Source organism: Solanum lycopersicum, chromosome 3 (assembly GCF_036512215.1).
Source record: "Solanum lycopersicum chromosome 3, SLM_r2.1".
In the NCBI taxonomy this organism is placed as follows: domain Eukaryota; kingdom Viridiplantae; phylum Streptophyta; class Magnoliopsida; order Solanales; family Solanaceae; genus Solanum; species Solanum lycopersicum.
The window spans coordinates 5,585,399-5,608,213 of NC_090802.1; the positions used below are offsets into that span (position 1 = coordinate 5,585,399).

At 31.6% G+C, this 22,815-nt stretch overlaps 3 protein-coding genes across 7 annotated transcripts; 2 read left to right on the forward strand and 1 right to left on the reverse strand.

Moving 5' to 3' along the window:
- Window positions 1-637: 637 nt before the first annotated feature.
- Window positions 638-5,783, forward strand: Psy1 (phytoene synthase 1, chloroplastic). 5 transcript variants are annotated; one of them, XM_069294841.1, is made up of 9 exons: window positions 638-712; window positions 797-861; window positions 950-991; window positions 1,934-2,589; window positions 2,710-2,760; window positions 3,184-3,356; window positions 3,670-3,905; window positions 4,424-4,616; window positions 5,306-5,758. In XM_069294841.1, exons 4-9 carry the CDS (start codon window positions 2,178-2,180, stop codon window positions 5,477-5,479), a joined length of 1,239 nt encoding a protein of 412 aa, XP_069150942.1. In that variant the 5' UTR covers window positions 638-712; window positions 797-861; window positions 950-991; window positions 1,934-2,177; the 3' UTR covers window positions 5,480-5,758.
- Window positions 5,784-10,151: 4,368 nt separating this feature from the next.
- On the forward strand, window positions 10,152-12,855 carry LOC101257932 (trans-cinnamate:CoA ligase, peroxisomal-like). Its single transcript, XM_004234443.5, has 3 exons — window positions 10,152-10,457; window positions 10,728-11,103; window positions 11,398-12,855. The coding sequence occupies exons 1-3, from the start codon at window positions 10,260-10,262 to the stop codon at window positions 12,558-12,560; spliced, it is 1,737 nt and encodes a 578-aa protein (XP_004234491.1). The 5' UTR covers window positions 10,152-10,259; the 3' UTR covers window positions 12,561-12,855.
- A 4,943-nt stretch (window positions 12,856-17,798) lies between these two features.
- Window positions 17,799-22,716, reverse strand: LOC101258232 (probable polyamine oxidase 4). The gene is made up of 10 exons (XM_004234444.5): window positions 22,528-22,716; window positions 21,345-21,439; window positions 21,165-21,253; window positions 20,974-21,087; window positions 20,408-20,495; window positions 20,226-20,311; window positions 20,028-20,130; window positions 19,558-19,655; window positions 18,604-19,033; window positions 17,799-18,351 (listed from the first exon to the last, which is right to left on the reverse strand). Exons 1-10 carry the CDS (start codon window positions 22,550-22,552, stop codon window positions 18,043-18,045), a joined length of 1,437 nt encoding a protein of 478 aa, XP_004234492.1. The 5' UTR covers window positions 22,553-22,716; the 3' UTR covers window positions 17,799-18,042.
- Between the last annotated feature and the right edge of the window lie 99 nt (window positions 22,717-22,815).

The window sequence follows — 22,815 nt, forward strand, 5'->3', positions numbered from 1 at the left end:
TTGTGAGTATTAACTATACTTTTACTATATTAGGCAGAATTTTTGCACTCAATGAGTAACTTGATTTATTTATTTTTTATTTCGCCCTAAATTATTGGACAAGTCATATATTTGTTTTGAAAACATTCTTTTATTGGCTAAATCGAAAATTGAATCGTTAAAGATCAAAAATTAATAACAAATATCTTATTGGTTTAACATATTTAAAAATAAAAAACCAATAAATCTAACTAATAATATTTAATACGAAAACGAAATGGACTGACACACATTCCTAAATTTTTGGTCAAAATTTTTTCATAATTTCCCTAAAATCTAAAATATTAAATATTTGACGGAAACAAAAAATTCACTTTTAATAAATTATTTGAAGGACTAAAACAGTGGAAGAATATATTTAAGAAGCTAATTTGAACCTAGTGCCAAATATAAAGGGACCATTTTTGTCATTTTTCAACTTGAAAATCTACGTGTCTTAATATAACACCAAAGAATTAATATTTACTGAAAAAATGTAAAAATGAGGATATGGATTCTGAATCACTCAATTCCAATCAGCAAAAATAAAATAAAATAAAATAAAATAAAATTTAAAAAATAATAATAAATGCTATAAAATGACCAAAATGTGTGGAGCAAAAAGTGCAGAAAAAACCAACAAATTGCATTCTCCATTCTTGGAAGTGGCCATTCTTGATTTCTTGAAACAAAGGTTTGTTTCCCTTCACTTCTTGATATGTAAAGTTGCAATCTTTATAACTTTCTATTGCTTTGCTAGTGTTTTTGTTATATACAGGGGGTGGAGTTAGAGGGTAAGTTACGCATTTAGTCGTAACTTTAGTCAAACTTCGTAATAATTTAGTAAGTTAAAATATATTAGAAATTTTCAGAATTCATAAACTTTAAATTTTAAATTTTGACTTCGCTTTGTGTGACTATACAATTACAGAAATTCAGAGTGGCCATTGTTGAAAGAGAGGGTGGAATTTGTGTAAGTTTTGTTTCCTTTCAGTTCTTGATATATAAAGTTGCAATCTTTAACATTCTTTGTTCACTTTCTATAGGTTTGCTAGGTTCGGTTAAATTCAGTAGCTTTAGTTTAAACCCTATGCGGAATAGAGAATGTGTAAACTTTAAACTTCAAATTTTGGCTCCGCATACGACTAGCGACTATATAATAATAGGAATTGAGCACTTGGCTTTTGTATATAGCTTCTATGTGTACCAAAATTAGAAAATCAGGCGATTATTATAATCTTGTTGACTAAATATAGAATGCATCCATTACCCCCAAAAAGTGTGATTCCACTGTCATAGGAGGTTTTTTTTATTTCATTTTATTTGTGCTTTCAATAATGTAGAGTAGTTTTACAAAGATCCTTTCTTTGTGACACATGGTAGGTAATATTGCTGATTTTGTTGTAGTTTTGGGGTTATAAAGTTTCAAATTATTTATACTGGAGGGTAGGGGTGGGGGTTGTCTATAATGCAGGTTATGGTTTTACGTGAACTCAATAATTATTGTAGATACTAAGAAATCCACTCAGTGTTCTTGCGGTGTCTTGCTTTTGATTTCAGCATCACTTGTAGTTGATTGTGTTTAGATTATCACATTATTCTGTGGCTGTAACTGTATCCTTGTTAGTTGCTTTGTTTCTACACTGTTGTTTTCCCTCTTTTATACCTATTTTGATATGTTGTACTCGAACGAGGGTCATCGGGGAACAACCTCTTTACCTCCGTGAGGTAGAGCTATGGTCTGTGTCCACTCTACCCTCCCCAGATCCCTCTTGTAGGATTTCACTATATTGTAATATTAACTTGAGGTCACTATAGGAGCTCAAAAACTTCTAATTTTGAATCAATGTCTGGTTATACTTTTTTTGTCATAACTGTATCTCAAATGTGGTGTTTGGTTTATCTCATTTTGCAGAAGTCAAGAAACAGGTTACTCCTGTTTGAGTGAGGAAAAGTTGGTTTGCCTGTCTGTGGTCTTTTTATAATCTTTTTCTACAGAAGAGAAAGTGGGTAATTTTGTTTGAGAGTGGAAATATTCTCTAGTGGGAATCTACTAGGAGTAATTTATTTTCTATAAACTAAGTAAAGTTTGGAAGGTGACAAAAAGAAAGACAAAAATCTTGGAATTGTTTTAGACAACCAAGGTTTTCTTGCTCAGAATGTCTGTTGCCTTGTTATGGGTTGTTTCTCCTTGTGACGTCTCAAATGGGACAAGTTTCATGGAATCAGTCCGGGAGGGAAACCGTTTTTTTGATTCATCGAGGCATAGGAATTTGGTGTCCAATGAGAGAATCAATAGAGGTGGTGGAAAGCAAACTAATAATGGACGGAAATTTTCTGTACGGTCTGCTATTTTGGCTACTCCATCTGGAGAACGGACGATGACATCGGAACAGATGGTCTATGATGTGGTTTTGAGGCAGGCAGCCTTGGTGAAGAGGCAACTGAGATCTACCAATGAGTTAGAAGTGAAGCCGGATATACCTATTCCGGGGAATTTGGGCTTGTTGAGTGAAGCATATGATAGGTGTGGTGAAGTATGTGCAGAGTATGCAAAGACGTTTAACTTAGGTTAGCTTCTTCAATCTATTCATTCGTTTACCAAATATTATTTGGTAAGCACTAATTATGAATATATATATGTTCATGTTATTGATGAAGACAAAATTTGATCTTTGTTTGTTTATTCAGGAACTATGCTAATGACTCCCGAGAGAAGAAGGGCTATCTGGGCAATATATGGTGAGGTTTCTAGCCATTTAATAACAGTTACGCGCACAAACACATATGATTAATCGGGGACGAGAAAAAAAGAAATGAAGTTTGAGTTTTGAGGGTCATATGTAATAGGTAAATCCGAGCTTGACTAGCTTGAGATGTTTATTGTCATATCATGCTCAATACTAACCAAAACACTGAAAAAGAACTTGATTATATTTACATACTAATATTTTCATTTGCGTTGCTGTTCACATTTTTACCTATGGAACTGGTTTTTGTGATTTGTTATACTTCATATTCGATGTTAATAAAATATATCATTCCTCCCTTTTTCTCCACTTCAAGCTTTACTGTAGTGTTGAAAGGGGAAACTCCTTTTAATGATTGCATATATAAACGAACTTCTTGAGTTGAATAGTTTCTCATTATGATCTGTTTAAACAGTATGGTGCAGAAGAACAGATGAACTTGTTGATGGCCCAAACGCATCATATATTACCCCGGCAGCCTTAGATAGGTGGGAAAATAGGCTAGAAGATGTTTTCAATGGGCGGCCATTTGACATGCTCGATGGTGCTTTGTCCGATACAGTTTCTAACTTTCCAGTTGATATTCAGGTTAGTCTACCAATTCTATGGTCTTTATATTTGTTCAATTTGCGTTTGATGTCACTTTTGCTGAGGGCTTTTCTAATAGCTTACTTCAGCCTAGCGGAAATGTTTGTAGTTGAATCTCTAGTTCTGTCTCCTATATCTGTTTCTCTCGTCCTAGATACTACACATACTTCATTTCTGTTTTAACATTTTATTCGTCTTTTGGTGTTGTTTTGTATGTGAATCATATATTTGGAACAGAATCATTATTAGTTCACATGATTTCATTTGCTTTCTTCAATAGCGTAATTGTCTAACCTTCCAATATATGTTGCAGCCATTCAGAGATATGATTGAAGGAATGCGTATGGACTTGAGAAAATCGAGATACAAAAACTTCGACGAACTATACCTTTATTGTTATTATGTTGCTGGTACGGTTGGGTTGATGAGTGTTCCAATTATGGGTATCGCCCCTGAATCAAAGGCAACAACAGAGAGCGTATATAATGCTGCTTTGGCTCTGGGGATCGCAAATCAATTAACTAACATACTCAGAGATGTTGGAGAAGAGTAAGTACAAAGCTGTGTTTTACGCACATAATTTTTTTTGCTAATATTTACATATCAAAATATAGGAAAATGAGCTCTTCGGTTATCCGGTTTATATTTTTTTTATGTCAACATAATAGTATAAAGTAATTAGTATCAGTCGTTCTGGGAATAAAATTGCAGAACTCAATTTAGCCGTGTTGTGAAATCCTGCTTGTTTTGAGAGCTTAAAGCTCATTAGTTAGTCGTTAGAGACGAAGAAATTCTTCGTTGTCCATCTTTATTCCACCTTAAAGTTGTGATATTTTCATTATTGGTACATTTGGCAAAAACACCTGAACAAATTTATGACGGATGCCTTTTGAAAGTCACTATACCTGTCTAGTCGGCGTTTATCACATTTCTTTGACATATTGAACTTTGAAACATGATATCAGCTCTAGACAGTGACGAGCCATGATCAATTTCTTTCCTTTATTCTTTCTTTGGAAGTGCCGTATTTAGGCTTCCGTTGTTCTTATATATTGCTTTCCCTGCAGTGCCAGAAGAGGAAGAGTCTACTTGCCTCAAGATGAATTAGCACAGGCAGGTCTATCCGATGAAGATATATTTGCTGGAAGGGTGACCGATAAATGGAGAATCTTTATGAAGAAACAAATACATAGGGCAAGAAAGTTCTTTGATGAGGCAGAGAAAGGCGTGACAGAATTGAGCTCAGCTAGTAGATTCCCTGTAAGCATTCGTAAACTCTTTAGTTTTATGAAATGATTCTTTTTTCGCGTTATTAGATGAATATGGTTGCTTGTGTTGAGTATTTCTAGGTCGATGAAGTTGAGACAAGGGTTTTTAAGTTTTAACGACTTTTACGGGGTGCCATGTTATCTGCTACCTAATCTTAGGTAGTTGACCGGAAGGGCTAGAATTTTAACCTCATGTTCACCCTACCAACCAAGAAATGAACCTCGCATAGAGCTCGTAGTTATGAATATTTGCTTTGGCATGACATTGTGCGGATCATGAAATGTCTTAGATTATATGGAAAAATCATTCTATTACATCGAATAGATACATTAGATCTAAGAAGCACGCCGTGTTGTAAATGAGAAATTCTATAGCTCAGATCTTTAGTTTTCTCTGAACGACCTACAAACCAACGGATAACCTTGTATTGAGCTTGTCGTTCTCAGTATTTGCACTAACATTACGTCGTGTGGATCCTGAAATGGCTTGGATTGCTATTATTCTGGATATGGCAAAACCATTTTATTAGTACTAGATATCGAATAACTACATTTGACCCTACAAGTACCCTGGGTTGGAGTTACAATATCCCATACCTCGTATCTTTAGTGTTCTCTTATTTATCACCTTTGTCTACTATTCTGGCAAAATAACCTCACTCGTTACTCGGTGTTTTCCAGGTATGGGCATCTTTGGTCTTGTACCGCAAAATACTAGATGAGATTGAAGCCAATGACTACAACAACTTCACAAAGAGAGCATATGTGAGCAAATCAAAGAAGTTGATTGCATTACCTATTGCATATGCAAAATCTCTTGTGCCTCCTACAAAAACTGCCTCTCTTCAAAGATAAAGCATGAAATGAAGATATATATATATATATATATAGCAATATACATTAGAAGAAAAAAAGGAAGAAGAAATGTTGTTGTATTGATATAAATGTATATCATAAATATTAGGTTGTAGTAACATTCAATATAATTATCTCTTGTAGTTGTTGTATCTTCACTTTATCTCAACTCCTTTGAGAGAACTTTCCGTAGTTATCTGCTTTGCACTTGGTTACTCAGAATTTTACTGTGGGCATGATAATTGATATACCAAATTCAGTTTTGATTCTATCGAAAAATTTGTTATTACATTTTTTTGGGGGGAAAGGAATTATCTCAGATATGACGATTTTACATTTCAATTTTCTAAAGTTGTTATCCAAATTCGATTCAATCCATACACCAATATCCAACAAGAGAGTTAAGAGACACATTGGTCTAGCCATCTATACGCAGATTATTGAGTAGTATTTTTTAACAGTGCAAACATAATTCGGTTTTTTTGTCGATTCGGTTTGTAGAAGGGAAAAATCACAATATTTTATAGTTGAATTTGTAATCTAAATTCGAGTTGTATGATACAAGTTGCTTCGAATCGATCTTGATACATATTTCTACCTATCTTAATAGTCTTTTCACCTTTTTAAAACTTTATATCAACAAAATTAGACATATAAATTGTAACGCAACATACTTTATTAAGTATTGGTGGTTTGGGCCAAAACAAACAAGATCATTTAAGGTATGAGCAACTCTATCTTGTATATTTATTTACGGATTATGATTTTATTTTAAGAAAACTTAATAAAAATATTATTCAATTACTTTTTTTTATATATGTATACACACACCTGGGCATCAAGGAGGAACGTAACATACAATATTTCAATGAAAATACTGGTCGAATATTGTTTCATATTATCATATTGTATAAATATCAATAGAAGATATAATATTATTCAGATGTGGTATCAAGGATAAAGAAGTAGTGATTCAATGAATAGATCAAAAGGACAACAGTAAAACAAATAGTTTGGGCCGTAGGCTCAATCAAAACAAATAAATTAAGTTAAGTTCAATTTGAATAAATACTTTACGTAATAAATCTAATTTATATAAGTTTTAAAAAATAATCTCATAAAATATTTCGTGATTATTATTCTTATCCACGAACCCAAAAAAACCCTAACCAATGGATGAGTCGATGGGGGCCAAGTATGTTTGCTAGTCCACCAACATAGGACTTACTTCATTAGGTGTGAAACCGACATTAATTTGACCAAAAACTAGGTGGGAAAGTTTTTTTTTTCTTATTTATTTATGGTAAGAAAAATAAAAGGGAAAGTTACCTTTCACATCGAAAATATGTGCTCTATATTTATTTGAAATAATGATTTTTTTTAAAAAAAATACATTTTATCTATGGCACTCTATTTTATTCAAAATTGTATTGATTCGCTTTTCCTAAAATTTCATAAAAATAGTAAATGTGTATAATATATTGGTTCTATGGATTTTTGTAAGGGTTTTGTCTGATTTTCTTGTTTATTTTTTTAAGAAAGAAAAATAAAATATTATCATAAATGTTTTGATTTTTTTTAAAATAAAGTATTTTTTTATTTCATATTTGATTTATTCCTTTCTTAGAGGAAATATTTGAAATTTTATAAATTGTAGACCTATCTTCTCATGCCAAAAAATACAATAATAACCGTTTATTAAAGAGTTTTGTTTATGAGAGATTATTCTCCCAATATTTTATGCTATTTATATTAGTTTTCACATGACGTCATGATTACTTTTGTAGCCAACATGTTGTTCGATTCGAAAGTGATTAGGGCGTCACGGGAAAGTTTACCATTGCAAAGCATATGGTTGTTGACAATAAAAATATGTACGAAAATATATTATTAATATGATTTTGTCAAGAGACTTACATAATATTTAAAATCATAAACTCTATTGGAAGAATAATCTCCTCATAAATAAAATTTTGAACGTCTACCCCGTGGATGCTATTATATAATTCTATGAAAATACAAAATATTCCGACTTTTCTCTATAGAAAAAATAACCAAAATGTGAAAGTGATTTATTTTTTTCTTTCCGAAAAAAGTAAAATAAATTATAGTAATGCTTTAACTTTTCTATAAAGAAAAAATAATAAAAATATGAAAAGAAAATCGTGTAAAATGCTAACAAAGTATGATCCATAATATTTGGGTGGTTAAAATTTAAAGAATATTGAGAGCATAAGTAAAAGTCAAGTCAAATGGTGAAGAAAAACAAAAAAAATCCCAAAAAGGTAGTCTTCGAAATGACTGAAATGGCTGCTGTCTTTTTTTAAAAAAAATTTATCGCGATATATCTATATATAAAGAAAATAATGATGATATAACTATTTTATCATACTTTTTACATTAGATTTTAAAAATAATTTGGCGAATAAGTAATTAATGAATGATAAAATAGCAACTAGCAAATCAATAGAACAAGGGTTCGCTCCACCGTAGATCTACAAATAAAATAAGTAGATCCATTACCAGTCGACTCCTGATCGAAAAGACCTAACGAACTAATTCCTTATTTAGAATCATAGATGCTAATGGGGCAGGAAATAAATATAAAAAATAATATTAATTATATCTTCTTGATATGTTAAAAATAACAAATAAAACTAAAAATCTATGTTTAAATAATGAATAGGTAAAATTGAATACAAAAATATTAATTAAAATTTATATATAGTATCAAATAAATCGAAAAAAAGCATAACTTTCAAAAGTTCTATATCGAATCAAAGCGTAAATAATAGTGGATGAAATGTAGAATTTCGTGAAAAACTATATTTTATATTCGACGATAAAATTACTTTAATGTATATATAGAGTATATATTAAATTCCTTTAACTTCTTCATATTTTAAATTTTGTTAATGAAAATTTTGACTATGCTATCATACGTGGATCGAAATATAGGCACAAGCACACTTCTCACATTATACACGTATATATGGTCATCGATTTGTTCTAATTTAATTTGGTATAAGCTGAAAAATTTACAACAATTTTTTCTCCCTTCTTAGAAAAGTTTTAGTAATGCATTTTATCAAAAATAAATTAGCATGTGATTGTGATAAATATTATTTCAACGTGTTTTACGTTACTTGAACATGCTTTTTTCTCAATTTATATAAAAAAGAAAGACCGTTGAAAGAAAAAAAAAATTAGTTTTTGGGGATTTCTAATTTGGTCAAAAAGAAAAACGTGAAATATGAAAATTTATCGGCTTGAGTTATAGTAAATTAACTTCCAATATATATATATATATATATATATATATATATATATATATATATATATATATATGGCTTAACTACCAAATGAAGAAAAAAAAATTTATGTTCTTCGAGAAAATGTTTGGATGTTGATAATACAGACGTATAAGAAAAGATTTTGACTCTAGGTATGCTTGTAAAAAAGAATTATTCGATTATCGATTTGATTTTGATATTTAATGTTAGACTACTAGGTAGATCGATAATTGATTAAATTGATAGTAGTGTACTACTTTATCCCTATATAAATCTTAAATATTAACTTCAGAACTTTACCAGTTACTATCATTTTTTTTACGGTTCAATTCATACTTTATAATAATTTTGAATTCACAATTTTATACCATACAACATGTCAAAATCAAAAGTAAGAGCATCATTCCTCTTAAGTTTTCTTTGTCTTGTACTTTATAGTGTTTTCATCCTAGTTGTCATTGTTTTCATTTGACGAGCGATCTGTAGAGTTACATTATTGTCTTATCGCGTCAAATTATTGGAGAAGTCATATATTTGAATTATAAGTATTTTCTTATTGATTAAACCGAAAACGAATTAAAAGTCAAATTCAATAAATCAAAAATCGATAAAGTGTTTTATTAATTTAACATATTTAAAAATAAAAAATCGATAAATCATATTAATAATATACAAAACCGAGCCGAAATGACCTACATACGCCCTATGTTTGAATATTTATGTACACAAACAAATAAAAAATTTTACGATAAATTATTAGCAACATCGCTATATTATATTTAGCAGCAAATAAACATAAATATTTATAACCAACACTTCATATAAATAATATTAAATTTTCTTTCCAATAAAATTCAATTATATTAACTCAATTACCGCTAAAAATTTAAATTTAATTCAGCGAGGGAGAGTTTGGTTAGGGCAGCCCAGGATGAAGTGGTAAGGTCAAAGCAGCCAAAAGTTATTAATAATTAATAATTAATAATTCAATTAATTATTACTCTCCATTTTCAAGGGTCAGTGGTCTTATTAGTTGGAATTGAACTGTGAAATATGGTGGAATTTACTATTATTATTTCTTCCGTTTTATTTTACATGACACATTATTATGAGAATCAATTAAATTCTTTTTATTACTCTTTTTATATATATCATTTACCTATTTAAAATTGTTAACTATTATAATTTACCATCAAAATTTAAAAATTTATATCTCAAAATTTAATTATGCCATGTAAATTACGACATGACTATACATAGTCATTGCAACTTCACTATGATTTCCACCTAAACAACCATTTAGGGACCCATAATGGGCCACATTAGTCTTGACTCCACACTTAGTTTTTTCACTATAAATTTTCCATCTTAGTTTGCATCTTTTGCATACAAATTCTAAGTTACCTCACTATATTTTCCTCTCCAACAAATTTTAATACCTTATACTTCTTTTTAAAAAAAACACAACTTTTTACTTTAATAATCCTATGGATAATTTACCAAAATGTGGAGCAAATTATGTGTCTTTAACTCCTCTTACCTTCTTAACAAGAGCCTCAAAATGTTATGCCAATAGGACCTCTATCATCTATGGCAATGTACGTTTCACATGGAGCCAAACCTACGAGCGTTGTTGTCGCGTTGCTTCCTCTCTTCGATCCCTTAACATTGTCAAGAACGACGTTGTAAGTACAAAATATCAATCAGTTATAATTTAAACGCGATGAATTTATGTTATGTATATGTTAAATGTGTAAAAGACCAAACACTATATCGATATGTAGTTTAACAATATGTTATGTCACATTAGTTAGTTACAAATACTTGTTATAGAGATTTACTTGTAATATAAAAAAATGTCATTCTTTTTACCGTAGACTAATTATAAAAAAAATATCATGTTAGCTAAGAGCTATTATATTTGACGATAGATTAACGACGTGTCTTTTTTGTAGGTTTCAGTGTTGGCACCAAATGTTCCAGCAATATATGAGATGCATTTTGCTGTGCCAATGGCAGGGGCTGTATTGAATACAATAAATACAAGGCTAGATGCTAAGAATATTGCAATTATTCTTAAACACTCTGAAGCCAAAGTATTTTTTGTTGATTATGAGTACCTTGAAATTGCTAAAAAGTCCCTTGAACTACTATCAACATCCAAAATGACAAGAATACCCCTCGTCGTTGTCATCGATGACATCGACTCCCCTACCGGAATCCAACTAGGTGAGCTCGAGTACGAGCAACTCGTACACCAAGGAAATCCTAGTTACGTCCCCGAAGAAATCACCGATGAATGGGATCCTATCAGCTTGAATTATACATCAGGTAATGTTGAAAACGTCTGATCATCTCATCTAAGAAATTTAATTTATTTATAAAATTGGTAAACCCCCCTCTAATCTCAATTTATTAGCCTATCCTAAAAAGAATGACAACTTTTATATTTCATAGAATTTAGCTTAAAATATCCTATTTTACCCTTAATGATTTATGACCACAAATATAACTAACATAAGTTTCAAAAGTGGTTCTTTTATCCTTGGGGAATACCGAATACCATCACATGAGTTGAGACGAAAAGAATATATATTTTTATTTATTTAATTATGTTTTCAACAGGTACAACTTCGGAGCCTAAGGGGGTTGTGTATAGTCATAGAGGGGCATTTTTGAGTACTTTGAGCCTATTATTAGGTTGGGAAATGGGTACTGAGCCAGTGTACTTATGGTCTTTACCAATGTTTCATTGCAATGGATGGACATTCACATGGGGTGTAGCAGCACGTGGTGGTACAAATATTTGTATTAGAAACACAACTGCCAAAGAAATGTACACAAACATTGTGTTACATAATGTTACACACATGTGTTGTGCACCTATTGTTTTCAACATCTTACTTGAAGCCAACTCACATGAGTACTCCAAACCCTTAACCACACGTGTCCAAATCCTCACGGGCGGCGCACCGCCGGCCGCACCTCTTCTTGAGAAAATCGAGAAGCTCGGATTCCACGTGGTCCATGCTTACGGGCTCACAGAGGCAACCGGCCCGGCCCTCTTGTGCGAATGGCAAGATAAATGGAACGAATTACCTAGTGAAAATCAAGCTAAGTTGAAATCGAGACAAGGGGTTAGTATACTAACCCTAGCCGATGTCGACGTGAAAAATATCGATAACATGGTTAGCATGCCACGTGACGGAAAATCAATCGGAGAAGTGTGCTTGCGTGGGAGCAGTATTATGAAAGGGTATTATAAGAACGATAAAGCGAATTACGAGGTCTTTAAAGATGGTTGGTTTTTTACCGGTGATGTTGGTGTAATTCACCAAGATGGATATTTGGAAATTAAAGATAGGAGTAAAGATGTTATAATTTCTGGTGGAGAAAATATTAGTAGTATTGAAGTTGAAAATGTTATAATGAAACATAAAAATGTTGTAGAGGCATCTGTTGTGGCTATGCCACATCCAAAATGGGGTGAAAGTCCATGTGCATTTGTGATTTTGACTAAAAACTCACAAATTAAAGAAATGGATATTATTGGACATTGTAGATTAAATTTACCAGGATTTATGGTACCAAAAAAGGTGAAATTTGTTGAAGAATTACCCAAGACTGGAACAGGAAAAGTGCAAAAAAATCATTTGAGAACAATTGCTAAAACATTTGTTGTTGTCACAGAGAAGTCAAATCATCAAAAAAGCAAAAATATTACAAGTCAAGTCAACAAAGAAAAGCCAAGATATTATGAGCAAATTCTTGCTTTGTCTCGTTTATAAGAGCAACAACACATTTAATGTAATTTCACAAAATGAAAACTAAAGAGGATCTCTATCTTAAAGATAGATGAGATATTTCCGAACCGTAAGGGTTTATTATTATAAAAATCAAGTGTTTAAATAGTATTGTTGTACTTTTTTTTTGCTGCTGTGTTTTTTTTTTGTGTGTGTGTGTTTTACCAAAAAGTAATTAATTAATCATGTAACTTTTGGGGACATCTTTAATTGGAATACTAGTGATGATTGTCTTGCTTACATTATCAAATATATATTTCAATAATTTTTTCAATCTAAATTTATGTGACAATTTATACTTTTCGATTATTAAGATTGAAATCAGCCTATGTTTAATTAATATAAAAAGAGTAAAGAATTATTCAATTCTATTTTTGTATTCCAAAAATTACTAAACTTTCTTTAAAAGTGGGATAACTTTTAACAAAAATTATATATTATTATAAGTGGGAAGCTCTAAAAGTGAAAACTTGAATTACCATTTTGACCTTATACTAAATTGAAATTTGATTAGTTAATTTAAATATTAAATTGTCTCATTTTAATAATAAAAATATTAATAACTTTTGCACTTCCTTAGATTAATTTCTAATTAAAATATCTAATTTAATAATACTTATCATTTATTATATATATGTATATTTAATTTAATCTCCATCATATCATATAATCATAATAATAATAAAAAATAATAATAATATACTAAACGTGGAAGGAATATTAGGCAAAAATTAGATTACATTTTGTCCCTATATCATATATAAATATTAATCGTCTAATAAATTGCTAACTGAATATTAAATAGTAAATTTTAATTACTACAAGGGAGGATTACACATTAAGCAATATCAAATTTATCAAATTCTTCCGGTTACAATTTATTTATGTTGATGGTTAATTAATATTAAATTGTTAGAAACAATTATTATCAAGAAGACAAAAAGACTTCTAATGATATTGTTCAATGAATTAAAGGTAAAGACTAAAGGTTACAAAATTAATTAGGAAACTCATAGGTCTCTTTTATTTTTTTCCTTTCATCTCCCTTCACCTAAAATTTTCCTATTTAAAGTCACCTAGAAATGAAAATTAACTTATAAATCTCATCTGATCTTCTGACTAAAGTATGTTAATATGTCAATTCTCTCTTATAAATTAAGATCCATTTTTTCATTTTTGATATATCATCTCTTTTTTCCTTTTTAATTTCCTTTCTGATCATAGTCATATACTGATGAAGAAAAGTTGTCATCAATTGTTAAGGGCAATAACATTATTGTTGTATTCGGATCGAAGATATTATGATTAATTGATTGATTAATTATAAAGAATGTTTAAAAGAAAATAATATTTCTTTATCACGTTATATGAATTATAACAAAATAATGAATGTTTGTACTATATTATGTAAAGTGATTATAGCTATGACCATTTGTAAGTTATTTTCATAATTGTTTTAAATGTTCTTTTATAATGTTTCTCTTCTTATTCATTTTAAGTTAAATATGTTCTCTATTTATATAAAGAAGTTTATGTTTAAATAATTAAATAGATGTTACTTATTTAGACTTTATATAATTATTGGTGTAGAACATGTACAATACTATATTTCTTATTTCCAAATCAAATTTAAAATTGTCTCAATGATATATTAGATATTTTATTATATGTCAAATTATTTGTGTTTTAAATAGATAATTTGAAATATTTGACAAATATGTTGACTGAATATGCATGCATTTATAATTACTTCATTATCTCATAAATTAGTATCTGTTTCATGTACTTCTTATCCCCCCTCTTTTCTTACTTTTAAATACTCATTTACAATTCAATATATGTATCGATTCGAAAGATTTACTAACATTAGCTTATGAATTACATGATGTTTACTTTTTTATGTATATTTTATTTTTGTAAGTTATGACATATAGCAAATCCAACAATATATGTACTATTTACAAATTATTGATTGTAGTATAAAATTTATATTAAATAGTTTAAAATAAACGTGCAACGCACGTTCTGAAGACTAGAATGAAGAAAAAGCGATGGTCCAATTTAGACAAGTCCATCTGGCATTTGATGGGCTTGGGCAGCACCGGTCCGTAATCCTTCCACTGCAAAGAGCGGGAGGTAATCGTTGCTCTGTGAAGCCAGCCTGATGCAGTCCCCTCCACTCTAGAATCCATGAAACCTAGGCCTTCGCCTAGGTCACATGGGCCAACTCCTCGCTTGGAGAGGGCGGTCCAATATAATATTGGCCTAAACCCTACCATTTGGACTAATCCAATGTTCCATCACTTTAAAGCCCCCACTCAGGTTATAAGTTCACGTTACTGAACTCGGCATGCAATCCTTAAACTCTCAACTTAATAAATTGCATATATTTCTTTTCTTCAAGCGATGTGGGAATTAATTAGAATGATTTTATTAGTTCCTCATAATTAAAATGACTTTACAACAAACATTATCTAAAATTGATCCGTGTAGGATGTTTAATTTTCTCTTTCTTATTTATATGATCTAATTAATTTTTGAAATCACTAAATTTTTTTTTAAAAATAAATTTAATCAAATTATGATTTTTCGTTATTGGTTAATCTCATGTCTGAAGTTAGCTGACTTTCAAATACGAATAAGTAATTTCATTCCTGATCTATAATTATGTGAAATCTTATTTAAAATATGTATAAATTACATGTCCATGCTATTGGTACAATATTAAAGACATCAAATACTGATCACGTATCCTTATTTAATTGATACTTCTCCAATCAATACATGTCCACCGTTATGAACTTCATGATATTGAATCCAAGGTAAACATAAATAGCCATCCACTCAACTGCTTAAACTTAAAATAGTTGTTTAAGGTATACGATTCACGTATAATATGTGTATAACCTGTATATTGACTAAGAAAATTAAACAATTAATCCGGCCAAAATTTTGTATAATGATCCATAAAATATATAAAAAGCATGAGGTATTGAGATATTTTTAAGCGAATACAAGATTATACATGAATTTAGGTCACAAACTAAATGACAATTTGAGGCATATAGGAATAAGCATATACAAAACATTAAACACTATATATATAAATACTACAAGATCAAAATCATAATAAACAAAATAGTGGAATACATCGACAACCCCTTTAAATTTGACACTAAACAAAGGTAGATATAGGATTTTGATAAATTATACATACATATCAAGTAAAAAGAAGAAAAAAAACCATCTTGGTGTATTAAGCTCTTGCTATATGCAGATTTTTGGAAATGGAACGCATCACAAAGGTCTAATATACACAACCTTACTCTGCATTTCTGCAACAAGTTGTTTCCATGATTTAATACCCCAACATTCTGAGATATGATAACAACTTTATCAATGACGCCAAGGCTCCCCTTCTATACACTTATTAAGTGGACCTCTTAAATATAATTACGGGATTCAAACCAAATACAAGATTCGTACAAAAATTAATGGTCAAGTACACTTCTCAACTATTAGTTTTTCTCTTTTCCTATCTGAACTATCACTAATCACCATCTATGTATTAAAACATACCTCAAAACTAACTAGGTCAACTATCAGTTGTTATCTTTCCTTATCTGAACTATAACCATCTACTCAACATCTTTATGTTTTAATTTTAATACATAGATACTAACAGTTGATCTATGAAACTATTAGTATCTATGTAATAAATTATAAGTATTTAATTATGAATCTAGTTATTATTAATATATTAGTCCAATTGATCAGTAAAAATTTATAAATTTTAAAATCTAAATCTCACCGAGCAAATTAAAGACCAATAAATAGTGGATCTTGCCTTTGGGAAATGTGCTTGATGCAACTCCAATTTTGGTAAGATCCCATGGAGTTACTAATAATATAGAATTTTGATTGTAATTGTAAGTGATCAGCCAATTCTTCAATATCACATGCTTCACTCCTTTGGGTTCTTTTATGGTTTGGGTCACTTTCCCCATATCCAGCTCTATCATATTGAACTAAATATATCCCCATTATTTTCAACATTTCCTAATCACAATTTCAACAAACAAATTAAAACATTCTTAAAATCCATTATAATATAAAATGAGGGAATACAAATACATAAACTTATCAAACATAATTTTATATTATACTAAGGTCCTATTACTCCCTAAACTTATTTTATAAGTAATTTTCTACCCCGTTTTGGCCTACGTGACACTAGCTTGAAAAAATAAAGTCAACCAAGGTTGGTCCCGCAAGATAGTGCCACGTAGGCCTAAAAAAGGTAGAAAATTATTAATAAAATAAGTTCAGAAGGTAATAGGACCTTTGTATAGTATAAGCGTGTCTCTAAAATTCGAACATAAATACTTGTGCATTATCCCATATAACTAAGATGGAGGACTTAGTATAAATACTTGAACTAAATATATCCCCATTTTTTTCAACATTTCCTGTTCACAATTTCAACGAACAAATTAAAACATTCTTAAAATCCATTATAATATAAAACCTTTAACGTTTTTAATAGTAAGCTCGTATATTTTTAACGTTATTGAGTTTAGATGTACTCGATAAAATAAAGTCATATCCCCTTCCCCCGGTTCCAACGTGCATACTAATTATTGTAATGTTAGTGAATTTGTACACATGTTTATACTCCACGTCGAAAGATTAAAATGAACCTGATGTTATAAGGCTGTTGTCAAAAAAATATTTTTCGCTCTGCGCACTACACGCTATAAAGTATAGTATGGAGGAGATATAGCAACCTGGGGTGCAAGAAAATCAATATCTTTGGAGCCATGAACAAAGATTATTCTATAATTGGATTTCTCCTTAGTAACACCTCTCTCTTTGTCTCAATTTTTAACATATAATATTAAATTAATCCCCTTGTCCTAATTGAGTAAAGTAGTTCATTTTCTGATACAGAAAAACATTTTGTTTACATAAGATCGACTACTTTCGTTGACTTCTTCATAGATTAATGGCTTAATAATGTGAAAAATGCATAACTATCTCCTCAATTGAAAAAATTAAATTAAAGAATTACCAAAACATGTTCAATGAATTTCTTAATGAAAATACATAATAAGCTGGACTAAAGTTACTACTTCAGATGAATCTGTAAAATATACACTTTGAAAGAAATTAGCAGCATTGGACAGACATTAATTGTGTAACAGTAAAAGACTTCCAAGGAAATAATCCAAACAAACAAACATACTTCTCATTGAAATCAACAATGGCAGCCTGATGCTACAACTTCATTCATATCATTACAGAAATTCAATCGAATGACGATGAATCAGAGCACATTACTTGTTAAGCAAGGGGAAAAAAGGGAAACTAAACAACGTTCAAGATGAATCGGAGCACATTACCTGTTAAGCAGAGGGGAAAAAAAGGGAAACTAAACCTAGTTATGATTTTGTTGGAAGATGATCGATCACATCCTGGAAATCTTGAGAGGAACAATGGATTTGAGAATTTCTTCCCTGGAGGAAACAAGTTGAACACTTCCAAGTCTCTTAATGAGATGCTGGCAGCAATCTTCAGCAGCTATGATTCCAGCTGAATATGCACCGTGCACAGACCCTTGATGGTCATCCATACACACAGCTTCGCCACCAAAGAATAGATTACCTAAAGGTGCTCGAAGCTTATCATATATATCTGTTGGCTTTCCAACCAGATCATATGAATAGCATCCTAGGGAATCCGGATCTGTTCCCCAGCGTGATACGAGATACTGAACCTGCAAATAGTATCAACATATATAGCTATCAGCTCAATGGTTATTACACATGCTTTCCTTATTTCACTTCCAAATAATCTATTAGTTACTAACAATATATGTTGATCAGACTCTTTAAAGATGTCGTAGTGCATTTGTGGCGAATCCGACATGTGTGTTGCGACACATTGGGTGAGTCCAAGCAGCATAGTTAAATAATGCATGCATCAGTAATAACTGTAATAGAATTATGTAGGACCAGGTATTACTCACAGGTTCAGGTGCATCAGGAAACATTTTTTTCAGCTGACGCATAACAAAATTAGCCGCCTCTTTGTCTGATAATTTCTCTACGTCATAAGCAAGTCTTCCGGCAGCCATATAGACAAGGACTTGATGCCCTGTTGCCTTGTGGAGGTTAAGAAAATACCCACAAGCATAAGAGGTAGGTGCAACAATGCCTAACAATTCAACGTTTGGCCAAAATACAGTATCAAATCGTAATGCAATCTTGTTTTCGTTGCCCACACCAAGATCTGCTATTGCAGAAAGCTTCCAATCTGGCAATTCGGGTTTGAACTCAATTAAGTTGGCTTTGAGGACCCCAATAGGTACAGTTATTATAGCAGCATCCGCAACAAAATTCCTCCCATCCTCAAGTGTAACCATCACTTTGTTATACCCATCCGTAATCGCCTTCACTCTAGTAATTCAGATCGATGGAAAATTAGAATTGCAGACAAGCATGGAGGCTAAAGTATAGGTAAATCAAGATAAGAAATTACTTGGAAAAAATTCAACTCTGATGCAGACAGGTAATCCATCATAGATTATGAAGTGATTGAAATGAAGGTAAAATACAAATAAGAAAGCATTATTTCCAGCAGATGAAACCCTTCTGGGGCATTTTCTCCCATTATTTCAGTGGCCTGCCCTTTTTCAGGCATGGGGATTAGGAGAGAGGAGAGATGTCTATGCCTGGAAGTGGTGTGACTTAAAAAGAAAATGGAATCACTGTGGAGGAAATGAATTGCATTTTGTTTCTTAACTTTCCTATAGAAAATCTTGTGACAAGAAGATTCAATCGAAGTCCACAAGTTGGTCCGTCTATCGTAAGTGCAGCATTAGTTTTCAGATCCTAAAGTGAAAAAGCCAACAGCGTAACAAGCTAAAGAAACAACAAACAAGATGTCAAACTTCACATTTCACAGAAAACCCCAAACATACCTGTGATTCAAACGAATATCAATATCTTTTGACAATGCCTCAATCACCGGGTGATAACCCTGCACCATTAGTCCATGGCCACCCGTAAGAACTTGCTCCTGCACACAAAGTAAACAACATTAATATTACATATTTAGGAAACTACTCATTAAACATATCCTAATGGCGATAATTTAAAGCATCTAATGTAAAATGGAACGCCAAAATTTCCTATCTGGAAGTATGTAGATATCTGAAAATGATAGCTATAATAACACGAATTGTGCCTTTAACTTCTGACATACTTGATAGTTTTCTTACTTATAGCATTACTGAACCAGGCAGTTAGAGCCTTGCCATTCGGATGAGGAATATTGTCTTTGGGGATTGGGAATAGTAATAAAATCTTTTAAATGCACATACTTTTTAAAGAGATGCACATAAAATTACTCTTTTAGAAAAAACTTAGAATAACAAGTAAAAGAACTTGCCTGATCCCAAGTTTTCAAGGAGATCGTGTCTGCATCGGCAGAAAACCATGCCTCCATTCTGCATATGTACCACTGCAGTACTTCATGAGAGACTCCTTCTTGCCTGCCGCAACATGTAAGATCAGTGGATGTAACTAGATTACACATTTAAAAGAAACAAACATAAGTTGGTTATAAGAGAAGAACTTTTTCGCATACCTCAGCTCAGGATGCCTGTCCAGTACAATAGATATTGCTTGAAGAACCGATATGTCATTACTATTCTCATTTCTCACTTTCTCAGTCTGCATTTGCCAATACACATAATTATTCACTTGCGTCTTTATAAAACCTCAAAAGGTATGGCACTTGGTGTTAAATAAATACAGAGCAAAGCCAACCTCATCGAGGATTTTCTTGAATACATCTCCTACTTCAGCAACTATTTTATGAGGAACTTGATGGCCATCCATGTCAAACAGCATGCAGCTTTAAAAAGAAAGAAAACATAAGCAAGATCCTGAATGATGAAATAACATCTCTAGTTAATTTACACAAAACAAAAAGAATATGAGCTAAAATCTAGCAGATACAGCATGCTTCAATATGAGCGCACTGAGAAAACAAAAAGAACAGAGGCAACAATTCTTGACGAACTATAAGTGTGCTTTATTTTTCATTATGAATCAGATTACAATACACTGCAAGATACTTTCCTGCAGAAAAACTACTGAGACAACTTAAGAACAAGCTAGCAGATTTTTGCCCCGAATTTTCGGTGGCTACATCAGAATGGAAACAGACCATGACTTAGAAATCTGAAACCAAAAATCTGAAGTGTAACTAAGATAGCCACCCCCTCCATTTAGACAGATAGAGAGCGAGACAGGGTGTTTTAACAAAAGGAAGCATGTCCAGTAAACATGATAAAATCATTTTGAAATTAAATGTGAAAAACCCAATTTACCTTTCCAAATCATGGTCATACAGAACTGAGTCATCACCACTAGTTCGATACAGTGTGAGCCCCAGCCGACGTATCAATGGAGCTAAAGGATTTTCATTGCACACTCCATGGAGCCTGAGATGCAATTTGAAGAACATGAATAAGCATCCAGTTCTGGATGAATTAGAAAGGAAAAGGTTAGTGTTACTCACCATGAAGCTCCCATATCAACTGGACAACCAAACGAGTTGTCAGTGTGTATGCGACCACCAAGTCTATCTCGTGACTCCAGTAAGAGCACCTGGATAAAAATAGACCAGCTTATTAGCAAGAAAAAAATAGCATAAAAGTCACTACATGTGAAAGGGGTTTAAAGTCATGAGTGACCTCACCTTGAAATAAGCATTGTGAAGGAAACATGCAGCAGCTACCCCTGAGATACCTCCACCAATTACAATGACCGACGGAGATGAACCATGTCGCCTCCCTAAGCAAGGTAGTAAAGTGCCTAGTTAACCAATAGTTTCATGGCCATAATATATATGTGTGTGTGTGTGTGAATAACATATTTCTGTTATTTCCAAGAATTCATAGATGCAATATGTTTCCAATAAAGCATGTCAAAACCAATGGCACAACTTGTAAACAAATAATTCGTAGAACAGGTGCTAAGCTTATAACATTTTTTTGATATCAGACAAAGTCCCCTGTTTGGTTAACTGGTCAACCATAGTTGGGTATAAGTTGAAACTCAGAATATAAACACACCATTCTACTCCTCTCCCCTTAAACACCAAGATTTTTTCATCGTCAGGGCTCACACTACTAATGTTTGCCTTCCACATTACCTATGTTCTAGGGGTATCGAAAGCTTATAATATAAGAGAGTATTGTTCCTAAAAAGACAAATCACTTGATTCCCCTCAATTATTCATATTATTAAATGATATGAGCACGTAAATGAACTATGAAAGGATCCTTCGCTTATTCAATCCACATTTTGCCCAATCATAAAAATCATAGCTCTGAGTTAAACAAATATAAGCCCACACACATAACCCAAGCTAACAACCTTACCGCTTTTCATCTATTATTTCAGTAAAATCATAGCAATCCCAGTAATCAGTCACAGTTAAACGGATAGAGTAATTTCCCAAAACACAAACACATTACTCCATCCATCCCAATTTATGTAGCACTTAACAATTTTGACTCATCTTTGAAACTAAATTGGACTAATAAGTAACAATTCTTTTCATGGACAGATGCAGACCCAAGATTCGAAAACAACAAGATCACCACCAAAGGCAAATGCACGTTAGAAAAAGGAACCATCTCGTTGATATTCTAATGTCTAAATATAAATTAAATCATCTAGTTGAATGAAGCTCGCATTGTCAACCATTTGTTTCAACACCACTTTACAATCACAAGTTTGATCTGCACCATATTTGCATATAAATCATAAACACTTTACTCAAGGTTGATAACACATTATACATAACAAGGATGTATTTCCATAATAATCAAGAGAAAAGTACATGAACAAGAATTCGATACAATTAACAAACTAACCAGAATCATTCCCTTTGAGCTCCATGATTCAACAATGGTTCGTAAGAAATCAATCAAGAATAGAAAAGGGTGTGTGGAGAATGTTGTTAAGGGTGTATAGGAAGCAAGAAATTGGAAAGAATGATAAAGCATGAAGAGAAGAAGGCCAGCAATGATGCGGCTTAAATTGTAACAACACTGTAACTGATCAAATCCACTCATAATCATAAAATCCTCTAATAAACAAATCGTTCGATCACAAATTTCGTTTTTTCTTTTCTTTGAGGCAATTCGTCGAACAGTTGTTAG